Source organism: Melospiza melodia, chromosome 29 (genome assembly GCF_035770615.1).
Source record: "Melospiza melodia melodia isolate bMelMel2 chromosome 29, bMelMel2.pri, whole genome shotgun sequence".
NCBI lineage: Eukaryota > Metazoa > Chordata > Aves > Passeriformes > Passerellidae > Melospiza > Melospiza melodia.
Window position 1 is genome coordinate 283,772 of NC_086222.1, and position 19,873 is coordinate 303,644.

At 63.0% G+C, this 19,873-nt stretch overlaps 1 protein-coding gene across 1 annotated transcript; it reads right to left on the reverse strand.

Annotated features, from left to right (window-relative positions):
• Window positions 1-586: 586 nt before the first annotated feature.
• On the reverse strand, window positions 587-19,581 carry PHLDB1 (pleckstrin homology like domain family B member 1). The gene is given in 29 exon segments (XM_063178247.1): window positions 587-1,166; window positions 1,427-1,512; window positions 1,589-1,808; window positions 1,950-2,096; window positions 2,177-2,267; window positions 2,369-2,660; window positions 3,064-3,108; window positions 3,318-3,411; window positions 3,514-3,630; window positions 3,908-4,075; window positions 4,466-4,621; window positions 5,086-5,223; window positions 5,951-6,073; window positions 6,583-6,672; window positions 6,854-6,964; window positions 7,063-7,218; window positions 8,388-8,516; window positions 10,391-10,528; window positions 10,655-10,792; window positions 10,865-11,107; window positions 11,849-12,933; window positions 14,251-14,376; window positions 16,190-16,360; window positions 16,429-16,552; window positions 16,971-17,069; window positions 18,720-18,751; window positions 18,754-18,804; window positions 18,807-19,024; window positions 19,280-19,581. Coding segments are annotated over 29 exon segments (4,791 nt in total). The 5' UTR covers window positions 19,342-19,581; the 3' UTR covers window positions 587-1,025.
• Window positions 19,582-19,873: the final 292 nt, after the last annotated feature.

Below are 19,873 nucleotides of genomic sequence, written 5' to 3' on the forward strand. Positions count from 1 at the left end.
TGAGCGGCGCGCGTGCAGGCACCGCGCGTGCGCTTGCGCGCGCCTCACGGCAGCCGAGCCACGTGCTAGCCGCCTACACCGCGCGCGCCCCCTGGCGGCCGAGAGGCGCCTCGCGGGCAGGCCGCCGCCGAGCCACGCCCCCTGTGAACCACGCCCCCATGCCCCGCCCAGGTCCCGCCCTCGTTCGGCTCGGCTAGGCCAAGTTCGGCATGGCTCGGGTTCGGCTCGGGCTGGGCACGGCTCGCGTGGACCCAGGCGGGCCCGGTGCGGCCCCGGACCCCTTCCTCTTTCGAGCTCCGCCCCTTCCATTGGCCTGGCCCCGTGCCGATGTTCCGGCCGCTCCCCGCTGGTGGCTCCGGGCCCTTGCCGCGGTGCCCGCGATCTCTGGTGCTCGATGCCGTGCCCTTCAGCTCCCTCCCAGCCCAGCCCAGAGCTCCCCAGCCCCGGGGCAGACCCCGGTCCGTCTGTACCGTACTGCCAGTTCAGAGCCCGTGCAGAAAGGAGAGCCTGGTTCACAAATGCTTTAAGACCGGGCAGTCAGCGCCACAACCCCCACCCGGCCCCAGCACAGGGGGACAACGCTCCGAAATTATAAAAGGTTTACAAAAGGGGTCTGAGTCTACACAGTGGGACATCCTGGCCGCACAGGGCTGGGGGGCCCTCACCGTCTCCTTCCCTGGAACACTGTGGCAGCAACAATCAGCATCAGCCTCAAAACCAGCACCTCCCCAAGGCAGAGGGCTCAGGTCCCAGCAGCTCTTTGGCAGCTTTTTACATTTCAGCACTTTGATATTGTTCCAATAAAGTTTGTTTCTAGAAAGTCAGCATAAAAAAAACCTTATTCCCTTGCCTGGACAGGCAACACTCAGGACCACCCAGCTGTGCCCAACGCAGGCCCGTGACGCCGGTGTGCACAGCCCTTGGCAGGAGACGTAGCAGGGACCACGGTCCCTCAGGAGCTCCTCGCTGCTTGGGAGGCTCACAAGTCCATGCAGCTGGTGGATCTGGGACACACAGCACCGCTCTCAGTTCATGAACTGGGTATAGCCCTCTGCCCCGGTGACAATGACGTCCATCCAGATGCGCATGGCCTCGGCTGATGGTGCCACCATGTAGTAGAGTCGGTCGTGGGTCTTGACACAGAAAGTGAGCGCAGGGTTTGGGCTCTGCAGGGGAGGATGAAATCAGCACTCTGTTCCCCTCTGAGCAGCAGCAATCCCCCCCTGGTCCCCCACAAGGCCCGGCACTGGGGTCCTGCCCTTGGTGCCCTGAGGCTGGCACCATCAGGGGCCACAGACCATTCCAGGAGCACCCCTGGCACGCACTGCCCTGCCACCCCCAACCAGCGTGACAGAGGGCAGGAGAATGGGGACACCCACAGTGGCTGCCAGCAGACAGCGCAGCAGGGGCAGTGCCCAGCTCTCACCTTGGCTGCACTGCGGAGGTGGTCATAGTAAACCTCTTCAATGGCTTGGAAGTAGATAACACCCTTCAGCTTTGTCTCATGTTTATCTGCCCAAGAGAGGGAACTGTTGTGGACTGTGGGTGATGGCATGGGGAGGGGGCACAAGGTGGCATCGGGACTCACCCACGTAGTAGGAGAGGGTGCGCTTCATGCGGTCAAAGACAAACCAGCGCTTCTTCCAAGATTTGATCTTCCCGCCCATCTTGACCAGGTAGCCCTTGCACATCTTCTCTGTCAGGATGATGTGGTAGCAGGTGTCAACGTTGTGGCCCGAGGACTCGATGTGCAGCCGCAGGTTGAAATCCTCCTTGCGGATGGGGAGGTACCGTGTCAGGGGACGAGCCTGGAAAAGCAACACAGCCCTGCAAAGGCCACCGACAGTGACAAGAGCCACGTCCCTCCGCTGCGAGCTGGGACAGCGGCAGCAAGCTGGGCGTGCCTCACTGTCCAGGCTGAGAGAGGGGCATGGCAGCCTGCCTCACACCTGTGAGAAGTGCTTCTCCCGCAGCTTGACCTCCTTCTCCACCAGCTTCTGCCGCCGTGCGGTCTCATCCTGCAGCCGGCGTTCCAGCTGCTCCCGCCGCCAGCGCTCGTCCTCCAGCGCCTGCTGCCGCAGCTCCATCTCCCGCTCCTGCCAGCACGCACAGGCACTCAGCCCCAGCACCGGAGTCCTGCTTGCCACCCAGCCCCGGCGCTGGTGCCCCCACTCACCCGGGACTCCATCAACCGCGACTTCTCCTCGTGTGCCTCCTTCAGCATCTTCTCCATCTCCTCAATCCTCCCTGTCTCCATCCCGCTAGCACTGCAAAACAGCCACAGCAGCTGCCCCAGCAGGAAGGACCTTGAGCCAGCAGCACACCAGCAGAGCTGTCCTCTGGCCATAGGAGCTGTCCCCAGGATTACCTGGAGATATTGTCAGGCGAGCACGCGGAGTTGTTGCCGATGGAGATGCTGGTGTCCATGCTGTCTGAGCTCTCCAGGCTGAGTGTGTCATAGGCGTGGTCCAGCTCCTCAGGCCGGGGTCCGGCACCGTGGGGACGGCTGTGGTGGAGGATGGAGTGGTGCACAAGCCGGGGGAAGGCAGTGGGGAAGGGGGGCTGCCCATGCAGGGCTTCCCACTGGGACTGTGCCTCGGCAGCCGCTTTCTGCTTCAGCTCTGCCAGCCGCCGTTTCTGCTCCTCGATCACCTGCCGACCTGTGCCACAGCAAGATGACAACACCCAGTTAAAAGTGCCACATTCAGAGCCACAGCATGGTGGGCAAAGGGGGTGGCACAGGCAGAAGACACTACAGGCACAGCTGGAACCACAAAGGCATGGTAGGGGCAGAGGGGGGAGCTGCAGTCACAACTCTCTGGCAAGCACTGCAACCTGTCTGGGCAGCAGCAGAGGACACATGCGCCAGGGCTGGTAAGGAACAAGCAGGGCAAAGCATTTACAGGATAGGGAAGCACAGGCTTATCTCTTAGCAGATGTTGAGATGCACCTGGCACCCTGGACTGGTCATGCCACTCTTATGTATGGCAGAAGGTGCCAGCAAACAGTCATGCTGCTGCCTCTGGGCTGCTCTAGGCAGTCCGAGTCACCCCACATCTCTACCTGGTAGATTGCCTGGCTGCAAGGGCTCTGCCGGGAGCAGCTTGGCTGGAGATGGGCCGTCAGGTGGAGGGGTCAGGAGGAAAGAGAGGGGGGAAAAGCAAGAGACTGTGAGAGAGGCATCGCATCCTGCTGGAGCATTGCTGCTGTCGCCACCCTCGGCCAGGCTCCCTTCTCCATTGCCCAAGTGGCAGCAGGGAGAGCGTCTCCCGAGGTCCCACCACCCCCCAGAGCCAGGACACAGAGCCAGAGCTCACCCTTCTGCTGCAGGGCCAGCTGGCGCTTGGTCTCGATGTCCTGCAGCGTGGCCACCAGGTTGCGGGACAGGCTGCCCGCCGGGCTGGGGGGGCCCTGGGCAGGACAGGGGGTGGTCAGCTGCGAGGATGGGCACGGGGGCTGGCACAGGCAGGCGGGAGCCGTGGCCAGGGTGCCTGGGTCCCCTGGCAGCCATACCTTGGGAGAGGGGCTGCGCTCCAGCACGGAGAGGTTGAGCTGCGAGGACGAAGGGGTCCCGCTCTTCATCCGAGGGGTGAGGACACCAGCACCAGCCTCTGCTTTTGCACGATAGACCTGAGCACAGAGACACAGCAGGACAGAGACGTGGGGGAACTGCAAAAGTCCTCCTGGACAGATGGCTCCCCAAATCCTGCTCTGTGTCAGTGCCATCCTGGCAAAGGGATGCAGTCCAAGAGGAGGCAGAGACTGCCTACCCTTTGCCTGCAGTGGCAGCCAGAGCCCCAGCAGCACTCAGGGTACAGGGTCCACAGGAACGTCCCCGCACTGCCCCACTTTGGCCACAACCAGCGGCCCCAAAGCCTGAGCCTCAGCAGCAGAGAGCCAGGATTACCTGCAGAGCCTTGTGAGAGGAGTGAGCTTTAGCTGGAAGTGGAGGAGGGGAAGAAGAAGGAGAGACAGAGGAAGAGGAGGTCTCAAAGCCAGCCATAACCTCCTGGTACCACTTCTCTAAATCAAGAGCCGGGAGACACACAGGGCCTCCCAACAGCTGCTGCTCCATCTGGAGAGAGAGGCTGCGTGAGAAAGGATGAAGGACAAATGCAGCAAGAGGGACAGATGCACAGAGAAGAGGTTGAAGCATTCCTGCCCATGCCTGCACCACTGCCCCAGAACTTAACATGCAGACCCCTGGGGATCCTGTGCACTCCGTGGCTAAGTCCCAGCAGCTGTAGGAGCTGTTTGCTGTTCAAGAGAATGTGATAACTGATCAAGCACAAAGACCCCCAGCCCTGGGGACAGTGGAGCAGCAGGCAGGACAGCCAAGGGTGTGTGGAGTGTCAAGAGCCTGAGCTGCTGCTCAGCTCCATCTGCAGCTCACCCCTTCCCATGCATCTTCATCACCTCCCAGGGAGAGTACAAGGGGCCAAAGGGAGGGAAACAGGGCACCAACCTCTGCAGAGACGAAGGGAGAAGGGAGAGATGGAAGAGGAGGAAGAGGAGGAGCACAGCCTGAGGATGAAGGAGCCGGAGGGGTACAGCCCAGCAGGGAAGCAGCAGGGGTGTGGAGGCTGCCCAGGATACCCGAGAGCTGCTCTACGGTCACATACTGGGCAGAGAGAAGCAGATTGAACCAGGTTAAGAGCTGGGGCAAGCAGGCACAGAGGAACGAGCAGGCAGCTCCAACCCCCACAGGAAGGTTCATTGTCCTGGGAGGAAAAGCAGTCGGTGCAGCAGCCACCCTGCTGCTGGGCACGGGGTCAGGCCTGCTCTGCATCCTCCTCGCTCGAGACAAGCGGCCAGGACTGCAGCCAGCCAACACAGGGCTGCCCCTCCCGCTGCTGGGCACCCACGCTGCTCCTGCCCTGCCACTGCATCCAGAGCGGGCGAGGAGTGCACCCCGCAAGGAGACCGGGCAGCTGGAGCCTCTGCTCCCCACGCAGCCCAGCCAGACAAGCGTGCTAACACCAGAGAGATGTGGCTCCAGGCCCCAGGGCTCACGGGGGCTGCAGCTGCCTCCCTGCCTGCAGGCAACCCGAGGGAGCAAACCCGAGCATGCTCTGGGGCAGGTACCTCGTTGGCTGTGGGAGCTACAGCAAGCAAGAAAGAGCTCTGAGCGGCAGCAGGGGCAGCAGCAGAAGCTTTAGTGTCCAGGCTGGGGCCACGTGCATTACTGCAGAACCTGAAAACGTCAGACAGCCTCATGTACTCCTAGAAATCCATGGCAAGGGAGAAGGAGAAGAGTTAGACCCATGTGCTAGCATCACGGCACTGACTGCATAGTGGGAGCAAACCTCCCTGTGCATTCCTGCCCCAACCCTGCCTCCCCAGCCCTGCCCTGCTGCCCACGGTGTCCCCGGTGTGCAGCACCTTGGGGTGCTCGAGCTGGGCTGGGTGTGCTGGCACCCATCTTGCTCCAGCCTCCAGCGCAGCTTTCCTGAGTGCCTACAAGGGGCAGGGATGCCTCAGGGTCCTCCACGGGCCACAAGTCCTCCCTAGTGCAGCACCACTGGGGGAGGCACCTCGAGCTGTGCTGAGCCAGCTTAAAACCCACTTCCTCATCCTTTCTGAAACAAACATGCTAAAGCTGGGGACTTGCTCTTATTTTAGGAAAGCCATGCTAGCACGACCCTATAGGATGCTGTCAGGAGGTGCCCAGCCAGATGGCAAGCAGTGAGCAAGGGGGAAACCACTGCACCAGGATTAAATTAGGGGGCAGTGGCAGGAACTGGGATGCCCAGCAGGCTCAGGAGAGTGCCTGGAATCAGGGACTGAATGTTAATGAGCACAACTGCCAGACATCTGTATGACAAATGCTCCAGCCATGCTGCTGTGGGGCTGCCCTGCTGCCTGGGGGTGACATTAGGCCACAAAAGGGGTCTCAGCCAAGGAGGGGTAAGTGAGCAAGCACATGCAGCTAGTCCCTCTAGTTAGTTACCTCTTGTGCCTTGGGGTAGGAGTAGGTGGCAGGAGAAGCTAAGGAGGCAGCAGCTGCTGGCAGGGGGCTCAGGGGCTTAGGTCCCTCCAACAGCTCATAAGGTTCTGAGATGTGGAGGGTCTCCTGTAGAAGGGTAAAGGTCACGTAGGCAAGGTGGGCAGAGACAGCAAGGCGGCAGCAGCAGGAGTCCCACTGCGGGCAGGCACGAGGGGACTCTGCCATCTTGTGCCTCTTACCAGCAGCAGCAGGTCAGGCAGTACCACAGCCCCTGAGGGCATCATGGTTGTGGCTCCCCATTCTGAGCCATGAGCAAGGTAATGGGGCAAGTCACTCCCACCTAAAAGTCCCCTGGACCAGCACCAAGACATCCCCACACTTGCTCTCCAGCAGCGATGGGACCCTAAGCAATCCTGTCCCATGGGCTGCTCTGTTGCATTTCCCTTTCCTCCCCCACAACCTCTGCAGCCCATGGAGAGACTTTGAGCAGGTGGAAGCACCTGGCTCTGGTCAGAAGGTACTTGGGAACTGCTGCAGAGCAAAGCTGGTGGTGCACAAGGCTCATTCTCACCGATGGCTGCAGCTTAGGAGAGAGAGCAGCTCTAAGGACCACAGCCTCCTCTCTACCAACTTACCTCTCGAAGAGCTGAGGACATTTTTGGGAAGCTCCTGCCACCTGTGACAAGCTGGTATCGCCTCTCCAGAGACACGAGCTTCTCCTTCTCCTGCACAGGGGGTGACAGATCAGAGGCAGCTGATGGCTACTGGCACCCCATGGCAGCTCTCGCTGCCTGCCAGCCACCTGTCAAGAGCTGGCAGGATCTGGTCCCCTGCCTCGAGCCCCCCCAGGAGCACACAGTCAGGCCATTACCTTGTGCAGGAGCTGCATTACAGTCAGGGCCTTACCTTCTGCAGGAGCTGCAGGACGCTGCTGCGCTCCCTGGCCAGGCGCTCGGCCTCCTGCGCGCTCTGCAGCCGGATCTGGGCAGCCTGGGCATCCAGGGCAGCCACCCGCTCCTGGGGAGTGGCAGCAGAGATGAGCTGGCTGCTGGGAGCCCTGGGATGCAGCCTGGCCCAGGGGCACAGCCCCACGGAGCTGCCCCTGCCATGCCCACCTTCCTGCGGGCGATGCTGCGGTGGCACTCGGCCCGGCTCTGCAGCAGCTGCTGCCCTCGCGCCTCCCGCTCCTCTTCCAGGTGGCTCTCTCGCTCCAGCTGCTGGAACTCCAGGTCCTCAAACAGCTTGGCCTCCGTCTCCAGTGCCTCTGCCTCCTTTGAACACACGAGAGCACTGTGAGTGGATCACACTCACTGGATGGCGTCCTGCAGGCAGGTCTCCCGCAGCAAAGCCTCCTGCCGTGCCTCCACACCCTACTGGTGTTGGCCAGGAACACGAGCTGGTGGCCAAGCCTGTCCCCTGTGCCTGGTGTGGCAGGCAGGCAGTTTTGCCCTCTGCTGGGCATCAGAAACACAAGAGATTCTGACAGGAGTGTCTGCAGACAGACGAAGGCAATGGAGGCACCCAGAACTGGCCAGCACAGAGCAGTCACCCCCATGAGATGAGCCTGCCACAGCCAGGGGCTTTGCCAGCCCTCGGAGACCAGCTGCCCCTGCTGAAGCACACATGGGCTAAAGCCGTGCCCTGACAGGTAACAAAACGCCAGCATAACCACCAACAGCAACACTGTGTCACCAAGCCTGCAGGTGGCAAAGCCCCAACAGACAAGCACCATGCTGGACAAACTCCCGTGTGTCCTTCCAGCCTTCATGCACCGACAGCACGTGGCAGCACTCAGCTCAGGCCTGCCAGTGCCACCCTGGCAGCCAGTGTGCCATGCACCCCACGGGGATGTGTTTCACCCTGCTCCACGAGACGGGCAGCCAGTGACACAGCCCTGATGTGCTGGCTCCTGAGGGCTCCCACACGCAGACGATGCTCCAGCACCCCCCTGCCCACTCTACACCAGACCCTCATCCAGAATGTGCGTGCCTGGCCGGAGCAGGCTGTGGCAATGTGGGTTTATCTGAGCAGGCACTAGCCATGAGCTGGGGAAAGTCAACCACTTCCAGAAAATACCAGGTAATAGGAAAAATGCTGAGGACTAGCAGTAACACGTATCAACATGACTGTGTGAATGAACGTTCTCAGGATACAGCTGGAGGCAGCCAGATGAGGATGCAGCAGCCCCCAAGGCTCCCCAGCCTGCCCTCCTTGCAGGGCAGGGTCCGTGCCGGCGCCCTGCCCGTCCCGAGGAGCTCTGCCGAGCTGTCCCGCGCCCCGGGCGAGGGGCAAGCTTACCAGGACGGTGGTGCCCGGCGCCAGCCGCCTCCAGCCCGGGCGCGACGCTCCCAGTGCAGCCCGGCTGGCAGGGAAGAGCTGGCCTAAGCTGGAGCGGAGGGAGGTGGGCCATGGTCCGGGAGGGGTGGGGGGAGACACTGACCCTTCGCATCTGCTCCTGCAATTGCTCCCGCATTGACTCGGGGCACTTAGCAAGGTGGCTCTTCGACTCATGGTAAAGCGCCTGGAGTTGCTCTAGCTCCTTCCTTTCAGCATCAACCTTTGCCCTTTCCTGAATTAGGGGAGAACAAGACAAAACAAAAAAAAAAAAGGAAAAGAAAAAGGAAAAAAAAAAAAAAAAAGAAGACACACTTCTCAAATGGGCGCCATGCAGAAGCTGTGAGTTAGAGAGGAGCTCATCTGGAGACAGAGGGGGCTCTCAGGAGAAGGAACAGCATGGCAGCTACAGGGGGATCCAGAGATCAAGAGACACAGGAACTGGCTGAGCAGTGTTAGAGTGTTAGAGGAGTTACAGCCAGCCCCTGACCTCAGCTTTGTGTTTCCAAGAACAAACTTGGAGGCAGCAAAAAGATCAACGCTGATAGTATGGTTCAGGTCATCCCAATCCTGCACACAGCTGCATCACAATAACCACTAACTGGCTTTGTTAACTGCTACCAGTTAGGGACTGCAGGTCCTGAATGCAGGAAGAGAAGGAGAGGGCATTAGAAGGAGAGGGCAGCAGTGTAAAAAGAAGGCTGTGGTCCAGCAAGAGATGCTGAGGCTATGATGAGCCAGCAGCAGAGCAGACACTGACTCCTGGGCTGGGATGAGGGGCCTGGCCACAGGAGCAGTAAAATGGGCCAGCAGCATGGGACTGGCATAGGGGAACCACCCACAGGGTTGGCGGCACCGTATGGGGGCTTGGCATTGAGAAATGCTTGTTGCAAGGAACCCTGTGCTCCACACAGAGATGGGACATCATGAAAAGGGCTACAGGGGACATGCTGGCAGGGAGGCAAGGCTGGTACAGGCAGATGCCCCAGCAGAGGAACGGTGGATTGCCTGGGGGCTCTAGATGTGCAGAGATGTCAGAGGTGATGGCAGAGTTCAGAGCAGGCACTGTTAGTGTGAGCAGTTCAGATGGGTTAGGAAAGTGGGTGGTTAGGTCAGCAGAGAGGCTGGGAGAGGGCTTCCCCTGTGCTCCTCTCCTGGCTCTGCATGAGGCTGTCCCTGGCTACAGAAGATACCTACAAAGGGCTGGAAGACCAAAACCAGAACAAAACCCCCAAATGCTGTAGGAGCATCACTGGGAGGCACCAATGGCCACTCTGCCAGGCCACAGGCATCCCAACAGCTCTGGCACCCACAGCCACGGGGCAGGCCAGACCCCAAGAGACACTGATGCCACATGAGGGTGGCACAGAGCTGCTGGTGGGACCTTGGCATAGGCTGCACAGGACAATGGCCTCCGGCAGCAGGGACTGGATCCCAGCAGCTTTCCTGTCAACAAGGCCATGCCACACTGCCTGCAAGGCTGTGGGACAGCCAGCAACCAGCAGCTGGGACAAACATCCCACACAGGCACCCATGGCACTGCCTTCAGGCAGTAACTGCACCACAGGCAACATCGGGCAAAGGGGGCCAGGACCCCCTCCTAAACCCACCAAGATTAACACTGCAGTGGTTTTCCAGCCACCGCCAGCAAGCCAAACACTACAGCAACAGCTGCCATCACTCATGAAGGCGCAGCAGAGTGAGGTGACTTGCTGCAAGGCACAGTTCCCCAGCGAGGACAGGTAATGGGGAGAGCCAAGGCCTCTGCTCCGGCACTGCCCACCGCAGGCAGCAGCCATCTGAAAAGCCTCACACCAGTCTCCCAGCCAGAGCAACAGGCAGCAGCTGAAATGCTTCCTGAACATTGTCTGTGCTCTCCTCCAGCAGGGCTGTTTGACCAAGCCCAGGCAGACAGACAGACAGACAGACAGACAGATCCCCCCACAATGCAAACCACAGGGGCTGCTCTCCAAAGCCTCTGTGGAGCCCAGGGTCTGGAGAACATGTCCGCAGGGAAAGGCTGCAGCATGAGGCATTGCAGCACGGGCTGTGAGTGCCAGGGAGGGTATGGCACAGCTGGTGACAGTGGGAACCTGTGACTGGGCCCACCTTGTCCCGCTCCTTGCGGATGCTGGCGTCCAGGCTGGAGAGCTTCTCCTGCAGCTGCTGCGCTGCCTCCTGCTCCTGCCGCAGCCGCAGCACCTCCGACTCCCGCTCACCCTGCAGCAGCGCCCGCTCCATCTCTGCCTGCACGGACAAAGCAGCGTCAGGACTGCTGCTCCTGCTGGATCTAGCTCATACCCTTAGAGTTTAGTGCTGACTGGTGAGGGCAGCAAGCAGCAGGGGACCCAGCAGTGTCCCCTGAGCTCTCACCTCTCGTGATGTCTCCTGCAGCTGCTGCTCCAGCTCCTTGACACGACCCTTCAGCTGCTCCAGGCGTCCGAGGACACCGGCACGCTCCTCCTCCAGCCGCTGTGCCTCCTTGGCCCGGGGTCCTGTCAGCTTCTCGTGCTGTGGAAGGGGCTGATTGGCGTGGCACAGTGCAGCATGGCATGGAACAGAATGGCACAGATGTCCCCTTACCTCGTGGTGGGTACTCTCCGTGCTGCTGCACTCCTCCTTCAGGTTCTCCTCATCTGATCTCTCCACGCTCTCCCTCTGCTGCAGCTCTTCGACAGCGTGGCCCAGAGCCATGGCACCCCTGGGCACCCACTGGCCAGCATCCGTGTCACCAGCCAGGAGCCTGTGTGTGTCACCGGGCTCAGTGCCGTCTGTCTTGGTGTACTCAGCACAGAGGTTCAGGATGGTCTCCAGGCGCTGCCGCTCCTGTAAGAAAGGACGGTCCCCATCCAGCACGCGCTGTGGCAGGAGCAGACAGAGCCCCGTGCCAATGGTGGCCACCAGAATACGGCCCTGCACGGCGGGGTGGGCAGACAACGTCACAAAGCACAATGCAGCCAGCTCGACCCCACAGCAGAGGCAGGCACGCGATGTGCTGGAGCTGGAGACAGACTAATGACAGGCAGCAGAGCCGGCTGCCGAGCGCCGCCGCTATTTCCAGGCAGTGACTCAGGCTGCCTGCGCCAGGCGTGAGTCAGGGCTGAGCAAACACAGCCCTGGCGGCTCAGCCTGGCCCGCAGGACTGCCACAGACACGGCAAACCTCATCCAGGCAGATGCCAGTCCCATAAAAACTCCATCAGCCCTAAATATAGACGCAACGTCCACAGAGCCACGGCACCACCACCAGCAGATGGGCCCTGGCAGGGATGGACAAGATGTGGAAAGTTTTGCAAGGGGCACCACCATTTTAGCCAATAGCCCTGGGACCATGCCAGCCCCACCAGCTTCCACAGGCTGCTGTAAGCCGGGGGCTTTGTATTCCCAGAGAGCTACTGAGCACCGATGGCTGCTCCTGGCCATAATCCCCCTGGATGAGCCGGCAGCCCGGCAGCTGTGGCAAATCCCCAAGAGGCAAAGGCCAGGTTTCAGAGCAGCAAACAACAACAGCTATTTGCTAAGAGAGTGTCCCACAGTCAAATGTGTCCCCTTCAGCCCCAAGGCTCACCAGGCGCTCCATCTCCTGCTCCCGAACCCGCTCCTGCCGCTGCCGCCGATGGTACTCCAGCAGTTCATCCTCATTGTCACTGATCTCAGTGATGCTGTTCTTGCGCTCCCGTGAGCCCGCTGGCAGCCGTGGGTCCCCCAAAGGCTTTCTGGGGACGCGGGGGCTCTGCCGGGGCGAGGGCACAGCCGGGGAGCCCAGCCCATACGCGGGGCTCAGGCAAGTACTGAAACTGGGACGGCGAGTGGGGTTCTCTGCCAGCAGCGGGGGTGAAGGACCCCCAGCACCTTTCGACTCCTCCGGGCCCTTGCGCCTGGCACGGGGACTGCCAGGCACGTCCCTGCCCAGCCGGGGCTGCGGGGAGGGGGCGTCAGGGGCGAGCCGGGGGCTGGCAGCCCGGCGTGACAAGGAAGGACTCAGGGGAGGCAGCTCCCGCATGCTCTCGAGGTTCCTCCGGGCAACCCGTGGGCTCTCGGGGGGCTGCAGGCGGGCCTCTGGGGCTGCCCTGCTGGCGGGCTGCCGGCCGGGGGCCAGAGCGTCCCGTGGCTCCCGGAAGGGACTGGGGGGCCGCTCCTGCAGGGCCACCCGCGGCCGCGGCGCCGCCCTGGGCGTCAGCCGGGGGCTGCCCCCGCGGGGGTCCCCGAGCCTCTCAGCTGGCCAGGGCTCACCAGAACCGCCAGCAGGCAGAGCGGGGGGCTGGACAGAATGGTTGTAGCTGGAGGAGCGCAGTGGGAGAGGGGGCGGCACGGCCGGGCCTTGCTCTTGGCTGCTGAGTGAGGGGCTGGTGTAGCTACTGCTGCTGGCTGGGGAGGAGAGGGGAGAGAAGTTCTCATAGCTGGAGCCCCCTGAGGCAGCCCCAGGGCTGGGTGGGGGGCACAGGAGGCAGCGGCCACCCCCGTTTACCACAGGGGAGAGGGGGGATCGGCCAGAGGCAGGCGGCTTCTGGATGCCAGGGGTTGTGGATTCCTCCAGCACCAGTGAGTCCATGATGTCCTGCAGGTCCTTCTCAATGGAGCTGACAAGGGAGCTGTGGCTGTGACACCCACACTCTGACAGCTGGTGGCCACCATTCACCAGGGCCTCGGATTCTGCAGGGAAACAAAGGAGAAGGCATCAGAGTGGTGTGACTCCACCACAGCCCCTGCCTGGGTCGGGCCCTATGGGGCAGCCTGGCATCATTCTTACACCTTGCAGAGTCAGAGCTGGGTAGCAGCCCCTCTCTGCTGTCCCCCTTCCCACTCCAGCTGGGACAGGGAGGAGGCTGGAATCCTGCTAGTCCCATCACCCAGGAGACAGAAACCTGAGAGGACAGCCACCCTCCCTGCGTCGAAGCTCCCTGCTCCACTCCCTGGAGAGCAGCTGCCCTCAGCCCCCACTGGCACCCATCACGTGCCCGCTGCACACTCTGGCTTCCCAGCAAGGGGCCAGAGATGCAATAGCCAAAGGCTGCTGAGCTGCAGCACGTCCAGACCCACCACCAGGTCGCCCGCAGCCTGCCCACAGCCCGGCCAGGGTGCCCCTGCCTGGGCTGCCCCCGCTCCCTGCGCAGCACCGATGTGCCTGTCACTCAGGGCGCCAGCGAATGGCAGCAGCGTGGAGCCCAGCCAGGACAGCGTGCCACCCAGGCTGCGTCACTCCCTGGCACCCAGCGGCTCCCCACGGCAGCTGGCACTGCCTACATCCTGGGAAGACGTGCCACAGCCCTGCCAGTGTGATCCCACCCCGTCCTGCGTGGCAGAGAGTGGGCACGCAGGGCCCACACGGGATGCTGCACGCTTGCATGATGCTCCTCGGCCACAGCACCTCCCTGAGCCCCTCCTCCCATCCCCAGCTGCGGGCATGCTGCCTTCCCAACACACACGTGGCACGGGAAGGCAGCCAAGCTCCTCTCCCTGTGCCAGGGCGTGCTGGTTGGGGCAGGGATAAGGGCTACCAGCCCAGGGATCAGTGCTGGAGATTTGGACATCTCCAGGAACCAGGCACAGTACTGGCTCCTGGCCCACTGCTCCACGGACAGGCAGACACAGCAAGATAAGCTCATGAGATGAAGGGCAGCAGCCAGAAGAATGGCCTTCACAGCCCCAGCACATAAACACCCGCCTCCGAGCAATGGGGGGGCTCCGACGGGCGATGGCTCTGCCACGGCCAGGCTGGGCAGAAGTGAAAGCCATGCCTCAGTGCCCCCACAGTCAACCTCTTTGAGGGGATATTAATCATTAACAAATACCAGTGCAGCTGCCATACCGTGCTGAGCTGAGGGATGGCACATCACAGCCGGGTGTGAGCCTGAGTGCAACAGGACAGGGCTGTGCCCAGGGAGAGCACTGGGCACTCGGAAGGCTGATGGGTCAGGGAGCACTTCAGCATCTGCCCCGCCCCACCAGGGACAAGGGGGGGTCACCTACTTGCTGGTAGCCCATAGAGAGCCGATGGGTTCCTGCCCCCCGCGGGGATCATGCTCTTAATCCACTTGGCCTCAGCAGGGTGGTTGAAGCGGAGGAAGGTGGCCTGGCCCAGGCAGATGGTGCACCCTTGGGAGAGAGGAGAGAGGGCTCAGCTGCTAGCCGGCAATATCAGAGCGGTTCTAGAGAGCGCAGGGAGGCAGTGGGGCATTGCTCGCCCCAAGATGCGTCCTCGGGAAGGGAGCGGGCTCCCGCTGGCAGCAGAGGCTTAGGGGAGGCTGAAATCCAGGTCAGCGCAGCAGCTGCCGGCAGCGCATCCCAGGGCAGGCACAGCTGGGGTCCCGCCGGGGGCCGCGGGGGAGCTGGCGGCACTCCAGGGCTTGCGTGGCTGCCAGCTGCAGACAAGACAGCTCCTGTCCCTGCTTGCAAAGCGTCTCTTCTCGGCCCAAAGCAGCAGCCCTCTTGGGGCAAGGCTGCCGAGCAGCCCCGAGGAGGAAGGCACCTGAGGAAGGGAAGGGGAGCGGAGCCGCGGGCGCCCGCCGCGGTTCACCTGCTGCCCGCGGTGCTGGGGAGGCATGTGCTGGCAGCGGGGAGCATCAGGCGGCGAGGAGGCGGGCTGCCGCCGACACACCCCACTTTGAAGCGCCTGCCAGGGCTCTGGGAGAGGCTCGCTCCATACCAACAGCCGCTGCTGAAAATCCCTCGCCGGAGGGGACGTGTTCTTTGGAGCACCCGTCAGCCCAGCTCTCAGCAAGAGCGAGAGGCACTACAGAGTAACTGCTGTCCCCGTCCGGGAGCCTGGATCCCCTGTCTGCGCGCCAGGGTGGGACCGAGTCCTGCTCGCCCCGGCCCCACGAGGGCATCCCGCCCGCCAGGGAGCAGCGCCGACGCCCAGGCTGTCCCGGAGAGATGCATCACTGCCCTGCGCCTTCCTTCCCCTCGTGCCGGCATCAGCGGAGCCACAGGTCGCCCCGGCAAAGCGAGTAAACACCAAACTGCACCACGAGCGTCGGCCTGACAGCCCCGCAGTCCATTCCGCTGGGGCCCTGCACAGATGCTGTCCCTGCTCTGTCATGTCCCTGCCTGCCCCCGGGGACAGGAGGATGGGCGGCTCGGCTGAGCCCTGCCCGCACCTCGCAGCCTGCCACGGCCCTCGCCGCCTGCTGCGGCACCGGCGAGACCCCAGCGCCCCGCGGGCGTCGCGCCGGAGCCCTCCCCGCGGCCACGTGGCTCCCATTGTCCCCGCGGGGCAGCGCCCACGCCGGCGGGTCCTCCCTTCCCGGGGCCACGGGGGCAGGCGCGGGGAGCGCGGCGGCACCGCCCGCGGGGCGCTCCGGCTCCGTGGCCCCGAGCAACGGGAGCGAGCCCCGCCCGGCGCGGACACGCGCGGCCGCAGCTCCGCACTCACCTCGACACCGCCACCGCCGCCACCGCCCGGGCAGCGCCGCGCCGCCCCCGGGGAGGGGCGGGGGGCCGGGCCTCGCCCGCCCCGCCCGAGGGTCCTCCCCGGGAAGCGGCTCGGGAGCCGGGCAGGGGCGGGGAGCGCGTGGGAAGGGCCTGCGGCTTTGTCCGCGCTCCCGGGAGCGGCCCTGGGGGCCGGCCGTCTCCGGGCCCTGTAGCCACGCAGGCAGGCCAGCCGTGTCCCGGCAGCCATCCGGGAGGACACCCGAGCTGTTTTCCTCTGTCATCTCCCTTCCCAAAGTTGGCTCAGCAATTCCGCTGTTCTCCAAAGCCCACCCGGGTCTCTCCCTTCCCACCTCACTTGACACACGCAGCAAAGCCAGCTCCCAAACTCTGCCAGAAACGGGCAGGTTCCCACCGCAGAGCATAGAGACCAGAAGGATGCTAGCTGGGATATGCAGTTACAGGATGGCTCCTCAAATACCCCAATTCTCAACTGCACAGTTCCACAGGCAAAGGCTCTGGTGAGCACAGCTCCTACCTTGGGTGAGGGGCGTGGGCCGCTGCAGCGGCACGCCGTCGATGGCACAGGCGTTGCCACAGGGGTGCAGGGTGAGTGTCCCTCGCACGTTCTCGATGTAGCAGTGCTGGGGCGCCAGCCCGGCGCCCTGCAGGACGATGTCGGTCCCAGCCGTGCCAATGGTGGTCCTCCCTGCCAGCAGAGTCGGTATCTCAGTGTCTCTGTCACCAGCGTGCCCGCAGAGACCCCACAGCACTCACCTTCCTCCAGCGGCAGGAGTGTGACGGCAGTGCTGAGCCGACCGCTGCCCAGGCTCACCAAATGTGGCTTCTCTGTCTGCACTTTCAGCCCCTTGCCCGTGTCAATCAGGTCCAGGGGACTGTTCTGTAGGAGAAGGAGGGATGCTCACCACTCTTGCAGCTGCAGCCCAGTCCCCTTCACTGCCCACCTGGCTGAGCTGCTCCGAAACAGCCACATAGCCAGGATCAATGCCAGACACATGCTAGCAGGACTGTCCAGCGGCAAGACACAGGAAAGTAGGGCTCTCCTGCCTGTGCTACCTATCCCGGGAAGCGGAGGCAAACTGAGAGGAGCTGGAGATCCATGGGGCTTGGGCTGCATCTAAGAGGATCCCAACTGCCAGCCGCTTAGCTCAATGGGCTTTGCTGAGGATGCCGTAATAGGATTGGCTGAGACTGGGGAGAGGCTGGAGGGCAGCGCCAGTGGTGGGGCTGGCTGCAGAGGAATCCCAGTCAGATTCCCCTGGTCCCACAGAGCAGAGGTCCTGATGCTGTGTGCTCACCTGGATGACAGTCTGGACTCTGCGGGTTGGGCTGGCGGGGGTCCTGCCCGGTGCCTCCATGGTGCCTTCCTGGAGGCGTTGGATGGTACCGGACACGGGCTGCCAGAAGAAACAGAATGGCAGAACAAGTGACCACACTGGGCATGGCCTCGATGTATTTTTCCTGCACATCCTGGACAGCAGCCTGAGCACAAACCCTACCCACTCCAAACCAGCATTTGCCATCCTGAGCTCCTGTCTTCATCATGTCAGCAGCTGCCTGAAGCCAGTGAGCATCCCTGCCTGCCAAGGCACGTATCCTACCTAGGCACACATCCCCATCCACCCGGGGAGACTCATGTATGAGCCAGGCATCAGGACAAGACACAGTCCAGGAAGGAAAACTACAAATGCACTCAGTTTTGGGGGCATGGTGTTGGAAAGGCATGCTTTAAATGCCAAGAGCTGTGGGCAGCCAGACCCCAATGGCTGTCATTGGAAAAGCACACACAAGCAAGCACAGGTTCTGGCTGTCCCCAGCAACACCTGTCTGCCGTGCGTGGCACACCTGGGCACCCCTGTCCATGCCACCAGTGCCCAGGCACATGCCTCTGCTCCCACAGTCCAGCAGCAGCTCATAGTGCGTATGCTGAGTGTTTCATACCCTTGCCCATGTGGCCAGCAGGCAGGGCCACCACCCATGGAACGGCCATGCTGCCACACATTCTCTGCGTGAGTGGGAGGCAACTCGAGGAGGAACAATTTCCGTCACCCGGCACTCACGCCATGTCGGGACGCTCCGAGGATCTAAATTTACCGTCTGCTGCTCCCTACGTCCCTCCCTTCCGCCCTGGACTAGCTGACTGGGCTTAACCCTTCCCGGGCAGCGCAGACGGGATAGCGCTCCATCCCCGTTAGGAGACGCCGGGGCCGGGGCCGCCAGGAGGAGCCCCGGGCTCGGCTCTCGCCAGCATCGCCGCCCGTCCAGCCAGCCCCGCAGGGTCCCCCCCGCTAGGCCAGCACCGGGCTCAGCTGCGGGGGCGAGCGAACGGCTATTACACACTCTGGAAAAAATGAAACGCTGGAAAACGCCAGGCGTGGGATGCAGGACCTGGATGAAACCCGTGCGCCTCCCGCAACAGCAGGACTGGCCCCACAGCAAGGGCTCCGTGGGGACTACAGCCACACCATGTGGGATGGGGACAGCTCAGCTAGGGAAAGGGGGGCCTAGAGATAAGGGACCCCCAGGGCAGTTCCCAATTGCACGCCGGCTGCCGAGGCAGGATCCCTGCTCTCCCTTACCTGCCGCCTGGTCCTGGCGCCGAGCGGGACCCTCCGCGGCAGGGTGCCCATGTTCCCCAGGCACTGCGGTGCCGCACTTCCCAGCATCTGGAGACCCCGCGGGCCTGCCGAGCCCCTGCCCCTCACTGACACCTAGGTCCCGTCACAATGTTCAGGAAGGGGAAAAGCCAGGAGGGGCCAGGCTGCTGCAGAGGAAGGGAGCGGGGCCAGGGTGGGATCTTGTGCCGGTGTTAACTCCTTCCCACCATGGTTGTACTGGTTAGACCTGGTGAGAACCGTGAAGGACCCCCATTCCGGCCACCTGGGAGATCGTCTCCGATTCTGCTGCCTGCTGCCCAAACTCTCCACCCAACTCCCCCCACTCCACAAGCAGCCCTGCCTGCCCATGAGCTGGAGGGTGACTCTGGCACCCCATCGCTTCCCAACGCCCCCAGTCCCGCAACACTGCCCTCCAACAGAGCCCCTCACCTGTCTCGTCAGCACGCAGGGAACGCCCGCGTCAGCCCAGCCCGTGCTGCCGGGGATGCAGCCCCTCTGCAGCCGCTCCGCTGCAGGAATGCGGGGCGGGAGCGCGGCCGCCCCAGCCGGCGCCCCACTGCTCGCACGGACAAGGCGGCCTTTCTTCTCCCGCCGCCGCCTGCAGAACGCGCCGCTTGTTCCCGCCGTGGGAAGCGGTGGAGGCAGCAAATGCCAAGGGGTCGGGCTCGGTTACCGCCGAACAGCCCACGGCCCTCGTGCACCCCGCGCAGGGCTGCCTACTCAGCCCCGGCCTCCTGGAAGACAAAAGCCCCTTTCTTCACCTGGCACGGCCAAAAGCCTCACCTGGGAGGATGCCCAGCCTCACCGATGCAGAGCCGGCTGCACACAGACACGCTGCCCCAGCGTGCTCCCCGCCTGCATCCTGTTGCCCAGGGGCTGCAGTCTGCTTGCCTGCCCCAAGCCACGAGGACAGGGGTGCTCGGGGGGTCCACTCCTGCCTGACCTGCCCAGACCCAGACCCGAGCTGGGCACAGCACATCCTGACTCACCCCACAGCAGGTACCAGCTGGCCCCAGAGCTGCACTGTGTGCCACGGCCAGGGCAGGGACATTCAGACTGTGCTCACAGGAGCACAGACTGGCAGGCCACGCCATGCAGTACCAGCCATGCTGGGATGAAGCAACAGCATGGCAGAGACAGGCGCATGGCATCCCCTTGCACGGCCTCTCATCCCCACTTGTGGGTGGCTGGATGAGTCACGGAGGAAGCCTGAGTGGCCGAGCTAAGGGTGCTCACAGCAGAGCATCGCAGCCTCCAGCCAACTTGGCTGCCTGCTTGCTCCCCATCTGCTAAGGCACTCAGGGTGCGCTCACCCCTTCCCACACCCTCTGCCCTAGTAAACAACCGGCCCTTCCGCTGGGAAGGGGAGCCTGTCTCCTGCACGAAGCCAGAGGCGAATGAGGAGCCTGTTCCTGGCCTCTGTCTCCCGGTCTGGGGCTGACAACTGAGTGGGGGAGACCCAGCCAGCCCCATCCCACCCAGGCGAGGGACAGTGGGGGCTGCACTGTGGTTGCTGGGACAACGCCATGGTCCTGGCAATAACACCACCATAAATCAGCCACCAGACAGCTCCGCCGGGAGCT